The following is a 22,799-nucleotide window of genomic DNA, read 5'->3' as shown; positions in this document are numbered from 1 at the left end:
ATTACATAAAGAAGCCAAACCCCAACCACCACCACCACCACCACCACCACCACACACACACACACACACACACACACACACACACACACACAAATCATTTAGAAAAGCAACAGCACTCATGAAGAGAATTTAATGAGTAGGACTATTACAAATGCAAAAGACACTGCAGTAAAATCAAAATGATGGCGACAGACAGAGAAGGTTAGCTCAAAACAGGAAGAGCTGTTATATATATATATATATATATATATATATACACACAAATCACATTTGTATCCAATTTAGACATTATTTTACAAGAAAGCTATTACAAGGAATTGCATTTGTCATTTCTTCCTTACTAACTAATTTGTATTCCTCAAAAACAACTAAAATACACAGGAAGCTATAGTGGGGGGTGGTGGGGGTGGTAACCTTGACTCTGTTTGGATCAATTCCTAAATTGAATCAGTTCATCAGCTGGTTGCAGATCATAATTCCATAGAAATCCTAAAAACATTGAACCAATCATTCTTATTAAATCATACTAACAAAAATCTCTCAGACAACACAAAAGCATAGTGCCTCCACCACCCAATGGCCTAAGCACAAAATATGTGTTTATTATTAATGTGAAAGTTTCCTGTGGGTTCTCCAGTTTCCCTTCACCTCCCTATAAAATAAATATAAGTTGACTAGCTATGCTCTGGGCTTTAAAAAATGTGTGAATGGGTGTGTGAATGTTGTAAGTAAAAAAGTCTTGCTCTGAGAATATAAATAAGATACAAAGTGCTCATGAAGTTTGTAACTGCTATTGGGAGACACAGTGACTCAGCGGTTAATACATCGGCCTTTGGCTTTCTGAACGGAAGGTCATGAGTTCAAATCTCAGCATCAACAAGCTGCCACTTCTCCTTAGTTGTATAAATAAGATCATTGTAAGTCATTTTGAATAAATATACATGCACTGTACCACATTGCCTCCTACTGGGACAAAAAAAAACCTGCAGCCTAAATGTTCTATGATCTTTGCTAAAAACAGCACTGTTTCTGGAACATTCTCTACTTTTTTATCTAAAGAGTAATCACTCACTTTAGCCCAACAAGTGATAGGTGTTCTCACAGTAAAGGTAATATTGGTATTAAATCTGTAATAACTAATACACTAAGAATGCATGTTTACATTCTTGTTAAAAAAAAAATTCCATGCGTTTCAAACCTTCTTGCCACTTACAAATAACTAATATAAGAAACAACACATAGTATAACTAATAATGCTGTTCTCCAATATAAATGTGCCACCATAAAGTATAAAGATATTTGGAAAAGAATCTAGAGTTTCGAGGAGTGACAAAATCACATCCTTGTGAAACGATAATATAAATACTTTCATAGTGAATGAGCCAAGTGCTGTTGCTTATTCACCATCAAAGCATAACTGGCATTTCCTGGTTTTCGTGTGAAACAGTAGGTTATCAAAAAAATGCAGAGATTTTTATCTATCACTAGTATCAACATCTTCGTGTCAGGAATGTTTTAATTTAATCACCTGAGATGGTTCACATTAATTGCATCCCTACATTTTCAGTGTTGCTGTGGGTTCCCCATTCTAGCACATGGGGAAGGCCACTGAGAAACAATCAACCCATTGTCATGATAACGAAAACCCTTTGAGACAACTTTCGCCCTGTAGGCATGAGTAGGTGTACAGATTTCTTGAGCACATTCTTAGACGAACACACACGTACTCAGATACTTTACATTAAGTAGATGCCAACTCTTCATTCCTTATTCAGGATGCAGCAAAAGGATCTGTAGATATATAAACTAGATACCAGATATCCCTGACATCCTTTGAGTCTATGGAATCTGGAAAAGCTCCAGCTGTGTAGACAGATCAAACGCTTGGAATACCAACCATTCCTCAGCAGCTTTTTAGAGTCTGAGAGACTAATGTGTAACATGAGATCGAAAGGGGGCAGAACTGAGCAGCATTTACAGTTCTTTAAGGATTATTTATTTCTTTACTATGCAGGTCTTTACATTATGTTACTGTTAAATCAGATATAATAATCTGAGATGAGCTCATTAAAGTGTAAATAGAGAACAAGTAACATTACAACTATGTTTACCTTGTTATTGCACTAATGGACTGTTTACACAAAACTATGCTCATTTGCACACTGCTCTTCTTTGTATTGCTGCTCACCATTACCTTATTACCATTGTGTGCGTGTGTGTATATATTACATACATACACACACACACACACACACACACACACATACATACACACACACCTTTTTTTTGTTTATAGTAATAGTATTATGTTCACTGTTCACATCCTTCTGCAAATTTCTGCTTATAGTAATACGCATCTGTATATCATGTTCATAGTACATATATACTCATCTGTATATTATTGTTCATAGTACATATATATTCATCTGTATATTATATTTATAGTACATATACATCTGTAAATTACTGTTTATAGTCCTATATTACCATTCTATTTAACTTATGCAAATCATGTAAACACTGTATATCCAGCATTTGCTGATATTGCACTCTGGTTAGACCCAAACTGCATTTCGTTGCCTTGTACTTGTACATGTTTAATGGCAATAAAAGTTGACTCTAATCTAATCTAATCTAATGTTCACTCAGGAGGACTCGTCTGTTTGAACAGACCACAGTATAATATTTTAGAATAAGCCTGAAAAGATTTGCTCCGCCATGCCAGTAATATCGTCTATCCTAAAATGATTTTCAAATAATTTACAGCATTATATGTATCTTATATTACATATATAACCATTTGGAAGATCCACTTGTTTCATTACAGCCTCAGATGCCCTCAGTTAAGGCTGGTGATGAGGAATTTATATTAGTTCTTAATGATTAAATTGTGTTTTTACAATGGTTAATTTATAATAAAATGTCACACAGGCCTAATAAACAACAGTACATACAGTACATTAATAATCATCTCTTATTCAGTTGCTGTTGTGACGTTAATCAAACTCAAAGATCAATCAATATCAATATCAAAATCAATATCATCTCCGTTGTGAGACAGTAGTCAGCAGTCTGTCAGCTTGAATATGATGACATTGCATGATTGATTGCACAAGTGCCTGGTTTATTATATTAAGTTCATCTGCTTATTTAATCTGGATGTTTGTTTATCATGTATCTATATAAATCGAGGACAACACAGCAGTAACAAATAGTTGTACATCACAGAACAACTCATTTACCATTACAGCCTACAGCATATAAATAAATACATTAAAACATCTTGTAATTTTGCTTATAACAATTTAGCTATTTTATGACATTTTATTAATAAAGTGCTTTTTATTATTTTTTTATATACTGTATGGGAACCAATTAGCCATTAGGGTTGCACAAGCCAGTGCACTCTTAGTGCCGGTCCCAAGCCCGGATTAATGGGGAGGGTTGCGTTAGGAAGGGCATCCAGCGTAAAAACATGTACCAAATCAAACATGCGGATCATGAATACGGATGATCCGCTGTGGCGACCCCTAACGGGAGAAGCCGAAAGAAAGTTTTATAAAACTTTTGCCATATGGCACTTGGAACAAAGGGCAAATTATTTAACAGAACTTTCATCCAGGTATACATACTGTGCAATTAGGAATGCAATAAATACATCTACAAAGATATTTTCACACACACACAATTTTACTGTAATGTGTATGTTTTGTGTGCATTTGTACAAATTTGCATTCTTGTACCCTACATTAGGTATAAAATAATCTTAAAATTATTCACTCATAAAAGCCTTGTGAATCTGAACCCTGTATGGCATGTTTTACAAACCCACACTGACTCAGACATGACATATTAACTAGATGATTAGTTGGATTATAGCAGGAGTGATTTGTAGCAGGGAAAACAACATATGCTAAGAAGGGATATCTGGGTTAGAATTTACTAGCCTAGTCCTAAATTTGTTACATGGTTTAGAATTGGAGTTTTTATGTTTAAAATTATGGTTTTAAAATATTATTACTAATAAGAATGACGATTATGATCATAATGATTATTATTGTTTAAATAACCACATCGTAGATGACAAATGTCACATAATTTCAGTGCATTTTAAATAGGACAGAATATATGACGACACTCATTTTTATATTCAGTCATGTTCAATAACTACTTTTTTCCTGGTCAGTTTTCCCGAAATTAGTGGGCATATAATTACACTGAATGGCATTATCAAGGATCTACACTACATGCTTAATACATATAGGCGTAATGATCATCTTTTTTTTACTTAATGCTGTCACGTTAATCACAAGGTATATACAGTGTATATGTTCAAAAAGGCTTGATTTTGATTGTTTAGATTACTTTCACAACCTGTACAGCAACTAATGTGTTATACAAAGATGTACTATATAGCAGATATACCACAGTAATGATTTTAAGATACATTTAAATATACATTAAGATAACTATCTAATACAAACAAGGTCCTACACAATAATCCATGAAATACCATACAAATAAACAGGTAAATTAGCAGCACATAGCAAAAATAAATAGTGAGGTCGTATTCATTGTGTGATTTACTGTTAGGCCTATCACTGTGAGATCTGGCTGCACGATTTGGGGAAAATGTCATGTTGCGATTATTGTGGTCAATATTGCGATAACGATATAATAAACAGTATAATGACTGGTTATCAAGAAAAGTGCACACAGATTGGTGATAATGCTGAAATGTGTATTTGTAAAACTAAAGGTTTTCAAAATAAAAAGATTTTCACAAAATGAAATGAAATTTGCATTATTGTAAACATTCTTAACCTCCAAATGTACAGCTGAATTAAATAAAATAAATAAAAACATACATTTTCATAAAAAAAAAAAAAAAAAAAAGATATTTGAAACATTATGCCCAAACAAACAGGTAATTCCCTGCCACTGTCCATCCCCATTTCAATTATTAACATGATTTTCTGCTGAAGTTTAAGATGCAGTATATGTTTTCATACTTGATTTTAGGCAATTTTGCAATCATTATTATTAAATATGTTTAACCTTTTTTTATGGAAGATTGTTATTGACGTGTATAGTGTGGGAGTGGAGAATTGTGGTGGGATGGCAGAGCCATGGGGGAGCCATGACAATAGGAATCTTGCCCAGGGTTCAAAAAGGCTAGAAACGGCCCTGTTTACGCAGGATGTAATAGACACCGGAGAGAGAGAGAGAGAGAGAGAGAGAGAGAGAGAGAGAGAGAGAGAGCGAGCGAGAGCGAGAGAAAGAATGAGCAGAACTGACAGCGCGTATGTCGATGTGTGTGGGAAAGCGGAGGTTGCCAGGTTAAGGCGCGCCATTTCCCAAATGTGTGCACAGGTTACAAGTGGGTGCGTGTTCCGGCGTGAGTACATTCAAGTGAAAGCGGCAGGGCAAAAGTGAATGAATAATAAAAGAAAGCTTTGTCTGTTGAACCATCGCCTGTCGTCTCTTTCTTCCAACCTGAATCAGTGAGATCTGTTACAGATTTGTCATATTGCCACGTGATGTATCAACTTGAATTGAGCAAATCTTGCAGAGTTCCTCTCTCTGCTCAGTGTTGGTGATCTTAAAGCTAAAATATCGCCGTATAACAGAGGTAGCGTTTTTGGGGCGCCAGTTCAGTGTCGGTCTGCTCAGCATCCACCTTCACCTGGTCTCCGCTCTGTGCGCCAGAATGTCACGTGACCACACACCACACGTGCACTGCCTAAACCGAGACTATCTGATCTTTGTTGTTGTTATCGGTGCGGAAAATCTGCAAACTGTTCTCAGAAAGTATGTGTCCAAACATGCACTTGTTTATTTTATTAAATCGCAACTTTTGCCGTCATATAATCGCATAAGCTGACATCACGATTGCGATACAATTAATCGTGCAGCACTATGTTCAGAAAAATTTAATGACAATTCCTGGCTGTACCCCCGTAGTACAAACCTCTACTGATCCCTTTTGACTGGCCATGTTGTTCTTAACACATGCTCCATTAGCTAAAAAGCGTAGAAAATTTCACTCGTCTTCCAAAAACAGTGCATTGTCTTACAGAGCATAAGAAAAGTTTTGTGCTTTAAAAAAAATATTATTATGAAATTCCATCAAGTACCAATAAAACTACATGTAGTTTGTAGAAGCAGATTTTTTAACAGATAAAGCTCAAGGGTGTGCTACGTATTGCTGTTGATTTGAATTGAATAAACAGCTCATTTTGGCTTCATTGGTGACCTAATGTAATCTCTAATGCTGTTTGCTTTCTGTGACACATGAACACACATCCCAGAGAAACCACTTCTGGGAATACTCCATGCCTCAAGGGAATTCGGCAGGGATGTTGCTCTGAACCCTTTGCCTTTTCCCAGGATCCTAGACCTAACCGTGCTCAAACACCATCCTCAAACACTCAAATATCAAAGGCAGAAAACATAGTTTCCTTCACTGCAATGCATTTCTATCTTACTCTTATTAGGCATGTGAGGCCAAAAGTGATTAAAAAGGTCTGAAGCACATTCGGCTGACTACTAGGCAAGTAAACAAATTAGGACATTCAATATTTCCCACATGGTGGCATTATGTTTATGTAAAAGCTTCTGTAGCGTTTAAAAGACTCCCTGCTTTTGGTTTGTCTGTTTAGGAGGTTATTGTCTTTCCAGAGGATTTTGTGAAAAGCAGCCGGCTAGGCACATTCCTCGACATTCACCACCCTGCACAATAATGCTCATTAGACAACAGTGTCTGAAGTGCTGTTGATTTTAACCAGCTATTCCCATGAGCCCATGCTCGGCATATTTCTGTGATGCCGCTGTATTAACTCACTTGATTTGCTTCATCAGCTAATTTTTAAGCTCTCCAAAAATAAAGATGAATGCCATTTCAATATAGAAGTAACAATTTAAGCTACACAAAAGCTGCTTCCCTATTGTTAAATTATATATTGTTTTAACATGTCATGAGAGGACATGTCTGTTCTTGATGGTAGCAAAATAAAAAACAGATTTCAGCATACCTGATTGAGCCACTCAGCGTCTGGAGAAGCGCCTGAATATCAAATCCAGGTGTGTTCAATTGGTTTGGAACTGCAAACCTTCAGGATGGTACGCTCCCATGAGCAGGGATAATCCTTGGCAACTCTTTTTTTTCCATTTTAACATTAAATGTTCTCCCTTCATTATTTTGTTGTTCTCGACTGCATTATCACTTCTTATTAAGATGACAGTTAATTATTTATGAGGCGATCCCTAAAAAAGATGCAAGCAGCACTTGTATCATTATATTAGTCCCGCAAGCCATCAGGCTCCTCAATACACAGAACTGAAATGGAACTCTCACACACACATAACTGTGTGTTACCGAACTGTACAACCTGAATTTAGCACACACTCATTACTCATCTCATTCCATTCCACCACCACTTATTTATTATATTTATACTTAACCATATCACACTGTTTACATGCTGTTTTTGCACTTCATTGTGTTTGTTTACATATAATTCTTGGTTATAGTTTTTATAGTCCTCTTTGCACAGTATCAAAGTATACAGTAGGTTTACTGGTCTTTCTGTCTGTACTGTTTTTCGTCTGCACTGTTTGCACTAGGTTGCGCGCGATGCACTTTATGTAGCTTTGTGTTGTAGCTCTATGTTGTTTAGTGTAGCAACTGGGTTTCTGGAGGAACGTTGTCTCGTTTTTACTGTGTAATGTGTACCACTGTGTATAGTTGAAATGACAATAAAAGCTTCCTGACTTGACTTAGTCATTCATTCGTTTATTTAATATACGATTTTTCGGGTTGAGTTTGGGTCAATTCAGCACGTTTACAGCTCTCCCTGGAGGATCCTAAGACATTTACAAGGCAACTGTGAGATATAATCTCTGCAGTAGGCCTTGGGTCTGTTTTGGGGTCCTCATCCAGCTAAGAGCCAAACAGGTAGCATACCCAAACAACCTCAACTGGGGCAACAAGTCTGCCAAAAAGTTCTCCCGGATTGCCAAGCTTCTCACGTTACACACCTTAAATGTACAGGTTAAACTGGTGTGTTTTGTATTTCATTATTCTTATATCTGTGGTGTCTCCAATGCTGACACACAGTGCCCTCAGCTCATAAGGCACCTGAAAGTCCATATAAACAATGCCTTTCCTATTTACAAATTATTGAAAGCAGCTTTTCAAAGAGACATCTGAGTCTGCTCTTCTCATTACCATTCTACCAAATAAACAGTGGTTAATCTCTGCTAGAAAAAAATTTAACAGCAGCACAAGAAATGGGATGGAGACACGTCTGGCTCCACAAGACCCTTCCAAGAGCACTAGAAAGCTACTGGTTTTTAAAGGATTCTACCCTTTTGATCCATTTTTACCCCTTAATTTGTTATCTTGGCAAGAGAACTAGCTTTTCAATCACTTCATCACTCAACCAGATACATGAACTGGCATGCCTTCTCTTTTCAGAATTGTGTATAATCGGTGCTGTCCTGCCACGTTGACATCCACTCACACATCTGACACACCTCACGTGTGTTTTACATCGTAGCGGATATTTCCCACCGTTTACTAGAATTGAGTCATAGTCTTTCAGTAATGTATTGTTTTAGGGTATTTTCAGATTTGTCATAGAGAGATTTGTTTGGTTGCACACTTCACTTGCCATACAGTGCATGCACAGTTTCCAGGCCAATCATATATAGGGAAAAGAAACAAGTTAAAGTAGAGCATAGATATATTTACCTTTGTTCATGCTTCTACAAAAAATCCAACTAATATACTTCTGTTAAGATGAACTTTCATACATTACTCACACTCTGTTGAAATGTGCATTGCTGCAGAATTACTTGTATCAGAAAAGGCCAGGAAAGTAATATAGGAACAGCCATTTATATGTTCCATTGACCATAAATATATCAGCCTGTGTTGAATATAAATATTTGCAAATGATCTCGTCAAAAGTCCATTTGTGAATTGAGCAGAAGTACACATTTAGTGTGGTCATTACATCACAACACAAGTATACAAAATCTCAAAGTCATCACCTGAACCATCTTTAAGCAAGCCAATGATGACCTGTGGATGGAAGCAAGGAGAGCAAGAAACTTTGAGGAGGAACTTTTGTAGAAATCTGCAAGTAATGATATATCGTATAGTTTAATATTTCTGCTGCAGCTATTGATTATTTTAGTATTCTACCGATTAGTCTATCGATTAATCGAGCAATCGGATAAGAACTACCTTTTTCTTTATTAAAGAGCAATACTAAATAAACAAGAGAAAATACGTCAGGTCTCTTAAAATGAACACGTAATTCATATCTTTTTTTTTTTTTTTAACAATTTTCATTTTTATTGCCAAAATTGCAATATGTGAATAATAAACCCATTTTGTGCATTTAATTGCCATATTACATCTAAATGCAAATACAAATATATAAATATATAAAAATCTATTTCAAATGACTTTAAAAAGGGTAAACACAATGTGTGGTGTTTTCTGTATGTTTTAGTTTAAAATGATCCCAAACTTTCTGTTGTGTACTTTGGCCTGAATCTTCTCCTCACACCTCGCTGTTTTCTCCCCATTCATCCATTTTTCATTCTGCAGCGTCTCCTGTGTTTACCTGTCTAGTGGCGTACGCACGTTTTCAGCCTCGTTTTGTGCGTATGACATTGTTCAGGTAAACACAGAAGACAGAAGAGACTTTCGTGTGTGCCACGTTCCACGCAAAGGTTGTGCACGCAGTGACAAGTTTAATAAGGATACCCAAGAGTGGTCCAGAGTTAAGCGGGTGGTGCGTCAGTAATAATGGTCCGTGGAGAGATACAGTGCTTAATGTGTACATTTTATATAGACTAAACAAAGCAGGCTTTTTTTGTATTCGAATTATTCGAGCAATCGTTTCAACCCTAATTTCTAAGTTTTATAAAAAATAATTCAGTGCCAATTTAAAACTTAGTTCCCAAGCCTGGTCCTGGAGTACCATCATCCTTTATATTTAATTGTATTGTCGCTGCTTGCAACTAATCAGCTAATTAACACTGAACTGAGAAGGCTGTGCCTTAGAGCAGGGGAAATATTTAAATGTTCAGGAAAGTGGGTAATCTAGAACAAGGTTTAGGAAACTAATGCAGGTAAAGCAAACATGGTAGTCAAAGAGGGTTACAGATATCAGTTCATGAGTTTACTGATCTCAAAAGTAGGATCTACTTATAAGCATGAGCTACAGTATAAAGGAGAAAAGTTCAAGGGAGACAAAGCATACTCTGTTAATGGATATTGTGGTCCCCACGGTGCCCCCTGTCCTGTCAAATATTGTGTTTGGCACAGAGGTAGCAATGATAGTTGTGTACCCTAGTTCAAATAAGATCAGTCTTATCAACACAGGATGTGACATGGCTCAAGCTGGCAGGTCTGTGAAATTCAAACTGTCGATTATCATATAGTGAGGGATTTGAAAGTGCTGGAATAGTAAAGAAAGTTAAAGGAGCAAATGATGTTACGTCTTACCTGAATAAATCGTGATTTCACAAATAAAAAGATCATTTAAATACAACCTCCAGTTTTAAAAACTAAGACGGTTCACACCCCTCAAAAGTACCAGAGACAGCACAGATCATGTAGATGAGTTCAAGTGTGTAAGTTAATCTCAATTCACAACAAAATATTCTGGATTTGTGTCACCTCCTGGGTTTCAGTTTTAATCAGCATTTCTACACACAGGAACTTACTTAGACAAACAACTGAAAAAAATTCCCCAAATCATCCTGCTGCATTTTTATAATTATACCAAGTCCATTTTTTTCACATGCACAAACACCTGAACTAAGACTATTGTTATAATTTAAGTCAATTTGATATAATGTATATACTGTTTTAACATCAAGCACTGTCACAAAACAGCTGTACAAAACACAGTCAACAAGAAAAACTTCCTGAGACAACATTGAGGAACCCATCCTTATCTTTGGGATACCAGATATTCTGATTAGGAACTAGAAGATCTTACTGCCATAAGGCAAAAAGGAACACAAATGTGCAGTTTGTTTAAGTATATATTTTTAACAAGCTGTAATAGCTGGCCCCACCCCCATGTTTTACTAACTCACAGGAAAAGCCAAAGGCCTGGACATCTGCTCAGATAGGTCATAGATGTAGCATGTATATGAATTCTGGGTTATGGACAATTTTGGGGGTCATGTATTACAATAATAATGTAACTTTTTTTAATTTCTCAACCTCTTACTAAAAAGTTTAAATTAAGGCGAGTTTCCATTAAGTCAAAAGAAAACTTTGATAATACTGCATTGTAAAATATGCATTGAATATCTTAAAGAGCAATTTTGAAAAAATGTATCTTCTCTGAATTGACAGTTATTAATAAATTTCTAATGTTTCTATTTATATTAGATTTCTTAAGCATACACATGTTGATAGAAACCCTATAACCGAATAGCTAACAACTGTACTATAGTTTGAAATAGCGGTTCATGACCTTCCATTGTTGACCATTGTTCATCAATGCCCTAAGTTACTGTTAGCATTAAAACTCTTCAACTACCATCACGATCAGCGGCTGCTGATGACGATAAAAAAAAACTCTTATCATGCCAGTCATTACTCATTACCTGTTTGGAGAACTATGTCAACGCTGCCACTGTATAACAGTCACTAATCAGGGAATCGCATACCACTGCTTCGCCTGGGCTGTATTTATCTTCCTGCACTCATTTCCTCTGATGACAAGGAAAGTTACAGAGGTCACCATTCGGCAGTTGTTTCAGTTCACCCATACTATTACAATGAAGTAAACCATTAGCTACAATCCAGTCGCAGAATACGAGGATTGTTTTGGCATTGTGTTGCCTTGGCTAATTCTAGTCCTTGTAGTCCCATAAGCCCTGCCAAGAAAGCAGGAGAGAAAAAGAATCCCCATGCATCTTGCTCTGTGCTCCGCTGGGAATGTAGAATGGAGAGCCAAGGGCAGGATAGGTCTAGGCTTGAACTCTGTACTTCCTTTCCTATGGCTACTTTATGAGATAGACAATTAGCAGACGCTTCTCAGTTGTGTGTCAAAGGACTTCCCGTTAACACTGAGCCGGAGAGGAGGAGGGAGGTTTGGAGTTGGCAAACATCTGCTGACGGCCAAGTCAATTACTGAGAGCAAACCATGGAGTGGACTAGGCAAACATCTCATGGCCAAATTGAAAGGATGGTTGTCAAGCTAATTGGACGAAGAGCTCTGGGGTTTCATTAAAATGCCAGGTGTGCAATAGTTGAAGAGGTGAGTAAAGTAAGTGTGTGTGTGTGTTTGAGAAAGAGAGAGAGAGAGAGAGAGAGAGAGAGAGAGAGAGAGAGAGAGAGAGAGACTGACCTGGACCATCCTCACCAATTAAATCACTTAATAAAAGGCAAGATAAGGCCAAAACCGGGGTAGCTGTAGAATCACTATTTGTTCTTCTACCAGGCAGGAACAGCAAACAAGCCTATAATTAAATTGCACATAACATAAGAGAGGCCACATAAATAACAATGTGTCTCACATTTATTCTCCAGTTAAAGGTGATCTGCAAAAACCAACAGGCCAAATCATGTCAACAAGAGCACACAAAGAACCACATTATGGAAAAGCAGCCCGCATAATTTCGGCTGCCCATTAAATTATGTGAATTATTCTGGCCTGGAAACAGCAGGGCTTGTGCGCAATACAACCACCCTAAGCTCACATGGAAAGAATGCTGGCTTGTGTGCACCTTCACTATTGAACTGGAGTCTCTGGAGGCTTCGCATTGGCCTAGTGGAACAGAGCAAATCTCTTTTTCCTTTGGCACTTCCCCATTTCTATCTCTCCCTTTTGTTGAATATGACCTCTTATTGCATCACCACAACAAAAATCGTAAACCTTCAAGACCATGCAGGAGACGCTTGTGATATTTACATCAAGCATCTTTTTGGTATTATTGAAAAACTAATGTCATTGGAATACGTATAACAAAATAGACTTTGCACTTAACAGCACATGGTTGATTTTAACTGGTCTCACTCTTACATATGTGAACGATCATGCAATTCTCTTCTTTTTTTAATAATATTTAGATAACATATTCCTTGTTCTAGTTAAAAGCAAAAAAAAAAATTGAGCTTAATAGTAAAGTATACCACAGTCTGGTGCCACAACGGAGCAATAAAAAGCTAATGTGTTTAACTAGTGCGGTGCCACAGCAAGGTCTTAAACAAGGGCCTCCTGTCTGTAATGATCCTAAGCACAACAAGCAGCAGATTTTACAAGGTCAAAGATCTGCTTCTGCTTATGACTCTGACCTACTACAAAACTTAATGGCACTTTAATGAATCATAATCCTCTATTTTGTGCACCTAAATAAATGGAATCATTTATTGTCTACTCACAATGGGCTTGACACTTATTAGAGGACTGCAAACATATCACTGATTTGTCATATTAGGGGAAAAACCAAGTTGCTGTTTTTCCATTGGGCACTGGATCCACAGACTCACTGTTTCTGTGCCTGTTCCTAATATTCAAATAGTACTGCCAACCATGGAGACAGTATGCTGGAAAAAAAAGTCAATGTTTTATAACACTTCATAATGTAGTTATTGAGGGAATAACATCAACTGAGAACAGGCATCCAGGATGCAAGACTATATCATGGGTACAAATGCTCTCATTGTGTTAAACAAGCTGTTTTCCATTGCAAATATACATGAAATCACTCAAAATAACAAAACCGATGAGTCGCCCACAGTAATACGCCCTATGTGTTACTTACGCAACGCAAATTAAGACTAAAACTTAAGACAAGGCAGCAAAGGTAGGAACATGTCTTCTCTTAAATTGCAGTAGCAGAAACATCAAACCTCAGCAATATTTAGCAATTTTTTTGCATTTATTCGAAATTGAAGACCGGCCCACAGTACAATCATATAATGTCAAATATCCCTGAAAGTTTCGTTTACTGGTCAGTTTGTGAGTAGTTATAACATGCAGTTAAAATAACATGCAGTTATAATCCTTGTGGACCACAGTTACTAAAGCGAAAGCACATTAAACAGCATATTCATCAAAATCAGTTCTGTCTCTATTCACAGTCAAAGAGTTCTGTTCGTATGCATATACAGTATGAAAAATGTTCATTCCTACTATTAATTAGGATGATATTCCAAATGGCGTTCTTCTAATAATTTAGTCACATTAGATTTTATACTGAAAATGCATATTTTCCAAGGTATTTTTTTGATTCATCAATAAAGTTGATTAAAAAAATAATGATTATACTCTAGCTTTCAATGGACAAAACCTGACTGTGATGTCTACTTTTTTATTTTATCTACTATTTTCACTTGTAGTGTCTTGCCTAAAATAAACTACTATACACAATATAGTGACCTTTACACAGTCTATGATTAAACTAAAAAATACATCTGCATTTGCTCAAAAATGAAAAGCACCTTAATTCAGCTGTGAAACTGTGGAAAGCTATGTGAGAGAGGCCTATTCATAATACTCATAACTCCCTGATCACAAAGAAACCATTCATCCTACATGAAGCTATACTATACAGAGCAAACAAATCTTACCTGCTCCAGTCTGACCCCTGAATAGGAGAGGAGAGCTTTGGAGACCTGCATCTGAATGGCCTGGAGCACTCTGCTGTATTCTGTGTCTACAAAGGCCTTGTTTAGCCGACATCTTCTTAGATAAGCAGTCTGCCATGCTCTGTCCGATATATGTCCGGTCCTTACAATCGCTCTGGTACCAGTGCACACCTTCTTCAAGACCTTCTGGTTGTTCTTCAGGTACCTCCGGACAAGTACAGTGGACCGCTCCTTCTTCTGAGCAAACTCAGAAGCTGTAGCCTCGCCATCACTGTGTTGGTAAGCCATAGAAGATTTTGAGGTTGTGGAAGCCTGGCAGGGCATCCTCAGGCATTTGACTTTGGACCTCTTGTTGAGCCTTCCCAGGTTTGAGAAGCCCCTGTTGTGGCAAAGGGCTGGACTAAAATTCGCCCGGTCCTGCGTTCCAACTTCCTGCCTTGCAGCACAGGCACACGTGCAGTAAAAGCACGACACAAACGGCTTCGGTAAGCCGATTCTCCTGGTGCCGAGCCTTTCCTCATCCAGGCTTGGCGACTCTCCAGAAAGCCTCGTCGCAGCAGAAGAAAACCCCTCTGTTCTCCTCGGAAACCCTGTTTCCCAGCCTCTACTTTGAAAGGAGGCCTCTTGGCAGCACCCGTCTGTTTCCAATGGTCCACATGTGCTGCACGGCTGGCTGCAACACAATCCCTCCACCCGGCAGCAAGAAACTGTGCTGCAACAACAGTCTTTGTGTACATAGTCCAGGCTGTCCAAGCTCTTAGATCGGGCGCTCAAAGGTTTTCTTGCACCACAGTCCACAGGTATCTGATCAGATGATATAGAGTCACAAGAATCCTCTGCTGGATGTAGACGATGTGAATAAGAACAAGGGATCAGAGGCTCGGAGTTCCTTCTCTCGTGTGCCTCATAACCAAGAGATAACATCTGATTTCTGTATTTTGTCAATGAAGAAGAAACTTCTCTTGCCTCCATTCTGACCCCTAGAATCACAACAGCCTTCTCCAAAGGTACTGAGATGCTAGGAAGTCCAATTCCTACCTGTTTCTTCACACAAACCTTCATATCATAAAACACTTAATCACAGACCTTTGGCTGTCAAAGCTGGATAATAGATTTTTTGAAAAAATAGGCAAAAAAAATAACGTTTCAGTTACAAAAGAGTCACTTGTGCTGGAAGTAAATGGAGAATTTTGTTCCAAAATGTGGAGCGCCGCTCCCAGGTTGCGTAATGCTCAGTCCGTCTTCTTAAACCATTTCTCTCAAGATCTGATGGTCCGCAAAAGCTAAAAGAGATAGAAAAAACTATTAACTTTAGTATGCCATTAAAAAACATTGTACAAGACTGGTAAAGCAAGGCCTCCAAACAGGTAACACGGTAGGAATCCTGCAGACATTCAATGATATTCTGGCTGTTACTTTGCACCAGGTGAGATTTTTGAGTGTATGTGAGAAATTTTTTTTTTTCTGGGAAAATCACAGTTAGGCAAAAAAATTCTCATTCCTGTATCACCAGGAAAAATAAAATTGCACTTTAACAATGCGTGGGTCTCTGGAATGTGGGGCCTTGTTGGGGGCAGCCCAAACTAACTAAAAGTGTGTGTGTGTGGGGGGGGGGGATTAGTTCTATTGATTTTGTGTCTACTCAGCCAGTCAAGGTTCACCACTATAGTTACACCCTCACGCATGGTTATAAATCTCTGAGCTAATTTTTTTTTTTTTTGTATTTAGTGTCTGAGTCATTTAATTTTAATTGCAATGGAAGGACTGTGGGGCCAAGGGGGTCCAGAAGGAAAGTGAATTGGCACCATGATGAAAAATGCCACAACTACTATACAGCAGAGCCACACAGATCAAAGGTCTGTCTATCTAGACCAAGTCAATGCTTACAAGCTTCTTTACCAAAATATCCACACCAAAAAACACTATCATTTATTATTTCATCAATTTTAACCAAACAGTTGTGTTTTGTAAAGTACCTTACCAGTTGTGTGAACAAAGACACACCCTCAGTCTAACAAATACAGTTGACAGGTAACAGTCTTTCACATGACACAAACACAAAAAAAAGAAAGAAAAAAGTGTCTAAATCTGAAATCTACTTAAAAGAACAAATTTGCATATTAGAGCTCGACCAGGAACAGATCATTCTATTAGCAATTGTTTTTTTTTTTTTTACAAATAAACACTAACATATCACAGTTAAAAGATTGGCTACAAAAAATCCCCCAATACATTTTGAGCCAATTTAAATGGGTGAGAAGTTAATCCTGATTCCATTCTTTTCACCAACATTTCTACCTTCATCAACAGCAACCTGTTTCAACTGTTTCCAGACTGGTGGTGAGGGAGGGTGTGAAGCTGCGTGATTAGCCATGGAAGTTTGGGAATTACGGGAATTTCCTCCCTTCTCCCAAATCCCCCTCAACCACGCACACCCACAAAACACATACAACTGGGCTGAGGCCAAGAGGCGAGAGACCACACAGGCTAAATAACTAGAGCAGAGTTCTATCCATTACTAAAGCAGGCAAGCAAATCAAAACTGCTCTTTTTATAGAAAAAAAATTGACATCAAACAACTGACTGTAAAACAAGACCTGAGAAGATATAAATCTTGCTAATAAACACAACTTGGTGTAGATGATCATGATTACTAGAAACTATAGAAGTTCATTCTACAGAATGTACACGTTTTATATTGAAACCTGAATTAATAACTGCATGTGTAGTGATCACCAGGTCCGTAATTTCATTCTGATTTTCAAGCTGATTTTATGACTATGGGTGTGCCATGTGTTGGCCTGATAACTCAGAGCGACCAGTTTTACCACATTTAATGAGGTGTGTGCAAGTTTCATGCATTTATTTTCATGTGTCTTAGCATGAGTAATGTGATTTAATCATTGACTAGGACTTTACACATCACCTCTTTTAGTGTCTGAAAACCAAACTGTCAGTGTAACAGGAACATAATATGCTTTACAGCATTTCTGTATCAGTTGAAAAAAAATGGACTTGGGTTTGTTTTAGTCCAATTTGTAAAGATAACAACTTGTAGTCAGACCTAAAGTGAGCTGACCCAATTTCTGCCTTTAAAACTGGCAGCAATGGCTTGATCTTATACCCAAAAGGTTCATTAAAGGTCTCAAACATGATGTCCTGTGACATCTATTTCAATTGGATCAAATCTTCCATGATGCCACTAAAACCTTGAATGACGATCAGCCCAACTCCAAAACACAAAACCAGCTAAATCTCAGCATAATGATTTGCATCACCAAATGTGGACAATTCACAACTCTAGGTTTAAGCGACCTACACACATTTCATCAAGTTTAAAGTTTCAAGTGGTCAATATACTCTATACTGCCTCAAACACTTTCTACTGTTCAGACTTCAGCATGCAGGTGCCTGTAAATGCATTAAACACAGCCAGGGTCTAATAAACTTATGGTTCATGAACCCCTCAAATGTTCACTGGTGGTGGCATTGTAGACCATGTCGTAATGCCACCATACCGGTATCTTTGTTTTGTTGCAATAAAAAATTAAAAATTAAAAAATGTTTTCGCCATTTATTATTTAAATGTAAGTATACTGAAAGGAAGGGGTTTGGGAAAGCCTGAGCACTAAATCTCTAGAGCATCATCTTCGTATACAGTTTAATCCAATGCAGTTCATTCAACCAAACAGACCAGCCTTATGCATGAACGTCCAAAACAAGGCTTTCAAAAATTAAAACAGCAGATCACTAAAGTTTACTTCTGAAACTCAGTGTTAGAAATGTAAAAGTAGCGCGTGCAACAAAAACACACACACAGAAAACAAAAACAAAGTGTGTGCATTGCAAACACCTCACTAAGAAATACAAACGTGGATCATAAAACAGCGCAGTATTCAGCACGTGGGTATGTATCAGTTTTGCCATATCAGCACCCGGTTTGCAAATAACACTTACCATACAAATAGACGTTTTCTCTGCAAGGCATCCTAAAGCGTCTCCCTGGAGTTCACCCTATGGACAGCGCGAGCGACTTTACAAAGTTTCACACGACTTTCAAAGTTGTAAAGCGTGCAAGCGAACAGCTAATGGACCAGAGAGCACAGCCTGGAGAGCACACTGCAAGCACTGAGAGCGACGTCTGCAGACTGAGAGCCTTTGAGGTGTCACATCATAGGAATGCAGGGAAACAGGCACAACTCTCTCACGCGCGCGCACCGTCAATCCCACCTTCCAGCCTTTGGTACAGTTCTGCGCCATTTTCTTTATTCTTTTTTCTTTTTAAAATGAAAAGTCCTACTGATATACCCTCGATTTATCTACAGTTAATTTGTTTTTATAGCTAAATGACTCAAAACATAATATTTGGTTAAACAATATTAGCAATCCAAGTAACCTCCCGAGTCTCGCGTTTATATCCTTCATCTGACGTCACCACCCTCGTTGAACTATCAAAGCGGTTTCCAGCACTGCACACTACTGTACTTATTACACTAGATGGAAAAGTCTCATGGTTTTCACTACACATGCCTTTGTTGACGTGGTTACTGTTAAAACATTTTACCAAATGGTGTCAGTGTGTCATGTGTCTTTAGAAATTACATTTAAAAAAAGGATGTTTAATTGGGATGCTTAATGATGTCTTAATGGTCCCTATTGGTGTACAGTAGATAACATCATGTGGTCTACAAGTTGCCAAAAGCCTGCTACTGGTCCATAATGGTTTCCACTAGGCATAACCTACAGGGACCATTGCATTTTTCAGCAAAAACAATTCCTATTAGAATCATATAAACCATAAAACTCAACAGAGTTGTAGATTTATCTAAAATTTGTAATCTAGCATACCAGTGTAGGTTTATTTATTGCTAAAGACTCAAAGCACATTTGTACAAGAGCATCTGCTAAATGCCACAAATGACTATGTAAATGTACATTTCAAATTCGATAAGGGTCTGTATTAGTTTTCTAAGCAGGGTTGTACATGTAAATGAAAGTGATGACTTTATTAGAAGATACTATTTATATAGATTGATGTTGGGTAGAACACCAGTACATAATTTTTTTTAGAAGTACATCATTTTTTTTAGAGTCATTTAGAGTGAAATCAAGGCAGCTAACAACATGTTTTTGTGCATTGTAGGAGGAAACCAGAAAACCAAGAGGAAACCTCATGGTAACAACAAGCAAAACTCCGGCAGTTACTCAAGATCAGGATCAAACTGGGGACCAGGGCCGTTTCTCTCCTCCTTATGCCCGACCTCCCCCACCTTCAAATGACTCCGCCCTCTCACCACAATGCTCCACCCCAAACCATCCAAATCATTTACAACCTTTCTTAAAAAAAGTTAAACATTTTTAATAATCATTGCAATTTTTTTCTGAATTCAACTATTTAAGCACATACTATTTATAAAAATTCAGCAGAAAAACAGGTAAATAATTTAAATGAGCAAGGGCGAGGACAGCGGTGGGGCAGGGGGCGTTCAATGGTGCCCCCATTGAGAGTATACGTTCACAAGCAATTTAGAGACAAAATACTTAAATGTTAAACAGCCTACATAGCAAAGGTCTAAATTATCATATATTCATATTACAATTTAATTCCTTTTTTAGCCCCTGTTTTGAAACATGCTTCCCTAACAGGTCTCAATAAAACCATGTTGTATCAAAATGCTATCCAAATCGTTTCAAAACAAAAACTCACGACACACCCAGTGACACAAATGAAGCAGACATGCCAGTTCTTCTTTTTTATTTTTGTTGCTTAATTATCACCTCTGCCAGCACATTTTTAAAACAGTGTCTCATCTATTGGAATGCCACTTGTCATTCTCAATCGAGGTCAAAGTCAGTTACAGGAACAATCTGTCCCCTTTTTTTGTTTCAGAGTCACTTATGTAGTCTTTTTCTTAATGAGGTCGAGCTTTCAATTTGTTATGTAGGCAGCTGATTAGTGTTTTGATTTATCATTAATTTAAGCATAATGTTACAACATGTTGAAGTTTGGATCAATTTGTTTATGGTACAGCTAGGGTTGTGTGAGAATTGTGTGTTTTAGCATTGGAACTATAGCTCCACAAACAGTTTAGATGTAGTTACAAATCGTAACAAAATTCTCTTTGTCCAGTTGCTAATACTTTTAGATTTGCCTATCTCTCTTGTGTTGCAGTGAGTAGGGTTAACAGTTCAATCAAAGGTTTAAATTTCAATCTGTTTGAAACATTGCATGTTTTTCCAAGGTTGCCAGGTCTTCCGAGTTTCTTCCACCTTCCAACTGGTTCCTCCAATCATTGGTGACTCTAAATTAACCATATATGTGTATTGTGTCCTACATTAAACTGGCACCCAGTGTTCCTATGATAGACTCCGGATCTGGATCAAAAGTGAAAAACATATAAGTATTTACTAAAGAGGAACAAGCTAATAAAGAACTGGCTATTCAATTTGCATAGGGTGATTACCACTGAGTAGTTTTGTTTTTCTTTTCTAGGCAATGGACACAACAGCCAGTCAAGTGCCAACAATACAAAACAAAAAAAGTAAAAAAATCATATGGAATATTAAAAGGAAAGTGTTTAATTATTTGCAACATGTACATTAGCACATCCATTATATAGTGTATTTAATGAAATTTAAATATAGTAACTCTATACAATGTAACTTTATGCTTTATTGTGGTGAATTTATACAAAAACAAAAAGCCTTGTAACTTGAAAGAGTCTCTCTGGTTCAGATCTTTTTTTTAGCTGTATTTATCATATGTAAATTTCAGTCCAAGTTGTAGAAACATCACAACGAAAAATCTAAGAAAGAGCTCAGTTTTAAGCTATCAATAGGCAGGTCCTACATTTTGCACAGTGTTAGATTACACACTATTTTACTAAAGAGCCTATTAAGCCTGATCAAATACTTGTACAGTAATAAGTATTTGGCACATTCAATTATTTGTAGAACACTGTGAAGTGCATATGTTTTATCCTGATGCATGCCTTGTTAAATTATTTCAGTTTAGTTAACAGTCCTGACCCTCTGCCAGGTAAAATAAATAAATGAAGTGCATGTTAAATATTCAGTGGGAAATTTAAATACATGTGAAATGCATACTCTGTGCCAGTCATGTGCTTTGGGCAGAGTTGTAATGATTTTTCCAAATCCCAGTCCTCCCTTAAATGAGTCTTTATGCCATTCAGAAGGAATGTATGAGTCCAATTGAAGCCAACCTGTTACATTGCATGTATTCCAACAGCATTTATGGGTTTTCCCTCTTTTATACTTTTTTTTAACACTTTAGGAAATATGAGCTTTTACATATTTACTTGACTCCAATCTTTTATGATCATCCCTTAAAACACAAATGTTTTTTTCCAGGCCTCATTGGGTATGCCCTCTATACCCATTGGCTGGTGTAATAATTTCCCTGATGCCCTGTAGTTCACATACATACAGTATCTGAGGTCCTGTATGTAAGTTTTAAGGAATTTTACAATACGTCTTCACTGAGCAGTGTTCATTTTAACAGCTGGTTTGGACTTAATTTATTCGTCTTGGCCTGGTAAAAAAAAATAAATCACTATCGTTAGTCATATTTGACTTATTTGGTCATTTCTAGTTTTAGACAACTACATTTTTAGCCCTTAAATTTCTTTAACGTTTCCAAACCACAATGCATTAATTTTCTAAATTTGAATTCCTTCTTGAATGAAATACCAGATTGTTATATAAATGCATATTGCCATTGCAGGCCTCACAAAAGCCATTCTCCTTCTCTTAATCAAGTAAATGTTCTGAAGAGGTGCAAACACTATGTGTCTATCACAGAATCTCCAGTTACTCTACTCCTGTTACTCTAATGTGCACATTTATTTCACTTATACACGTCATAAAAGTACATTTATTTAGTGTATTGAGTAAATGTCATCAGGTATACATTCATATTATCAGATACAACACAATGTCTTTCTGTGGAAATCAAACATTTTGGACCACAGATCTGAAACAAAGGTGTCTCCATTGTCTAAAATGTAATGATCAGAACATTTTCCTCAACTTGATTGTCTTCACGATGGAAAACTTTGTTATTTAAGGTTTCTTTGTTACGTGACAAGCTGTGCTTTTGTCTTAACTTTAAGAAAGGGAAAAGGAGTGTGTGTGTGTGTGGGGGAAT

At 37.2% G+C, this 22,799-nt stretch overlaps 1 protein-coding gene and 1 long non-coding RNA gene across 2 annotated transcripts in view; one reads left to right on the top strand and one right to left on the bottom strand.

Moving 5' to 3' along the window:
• Positions 1-18,843, bottom strand: part of plce1 (phospholipase C, epsilon 1) — a 74,633-nt gene extending 55,790 nt beyond the window's left edge. Inside the window, 2 exon segments of the mRNA XM_046853976.1 lie at positions 14,615-15,915; positions 18,590-18,843. Of these exon segments, the coding sequence (XP_046709932.1) occupies positions 14,615-15,694 (1,080 nt within the window). The 5' untranslated portion in view covers positions 15,695-15,915; positions 18,590-18,843.
• Positions 18,739-20,306, top strand: LOC124388886. Its single transcript, XR_006926480.1, has 2 exons — positions 18,739-18,875; positions 19,776-20,306. It is a non-coding gene; the product is annotated as an uncharacterized LOC124388886 (long non-coding RNA).
• The last annotated feature ends 2,493 nt before the right edge of the window (positions 20,307-22,799 follow it).

This window comes from Silurus meridionalis, chromosome 7 (genome assembly GCF_014805685.1).
Source record: "Silurus meridionalis isolate SWU-2019-XX chromosome 7, ASM1480568v1, whole genome shotgun sequence".
In the NCBI taxonomy this organism is placed as follows: Eukaryota; Metazoa; Chordata; class Actinopteri; order Siluriformes; family Siluridae; genus Silurus; species Silurus meridionalis.
Note: the sequence above shows the minus strand (reverse complement) of the source record. Positions and strands in the feature narration are given on the sequence as shown.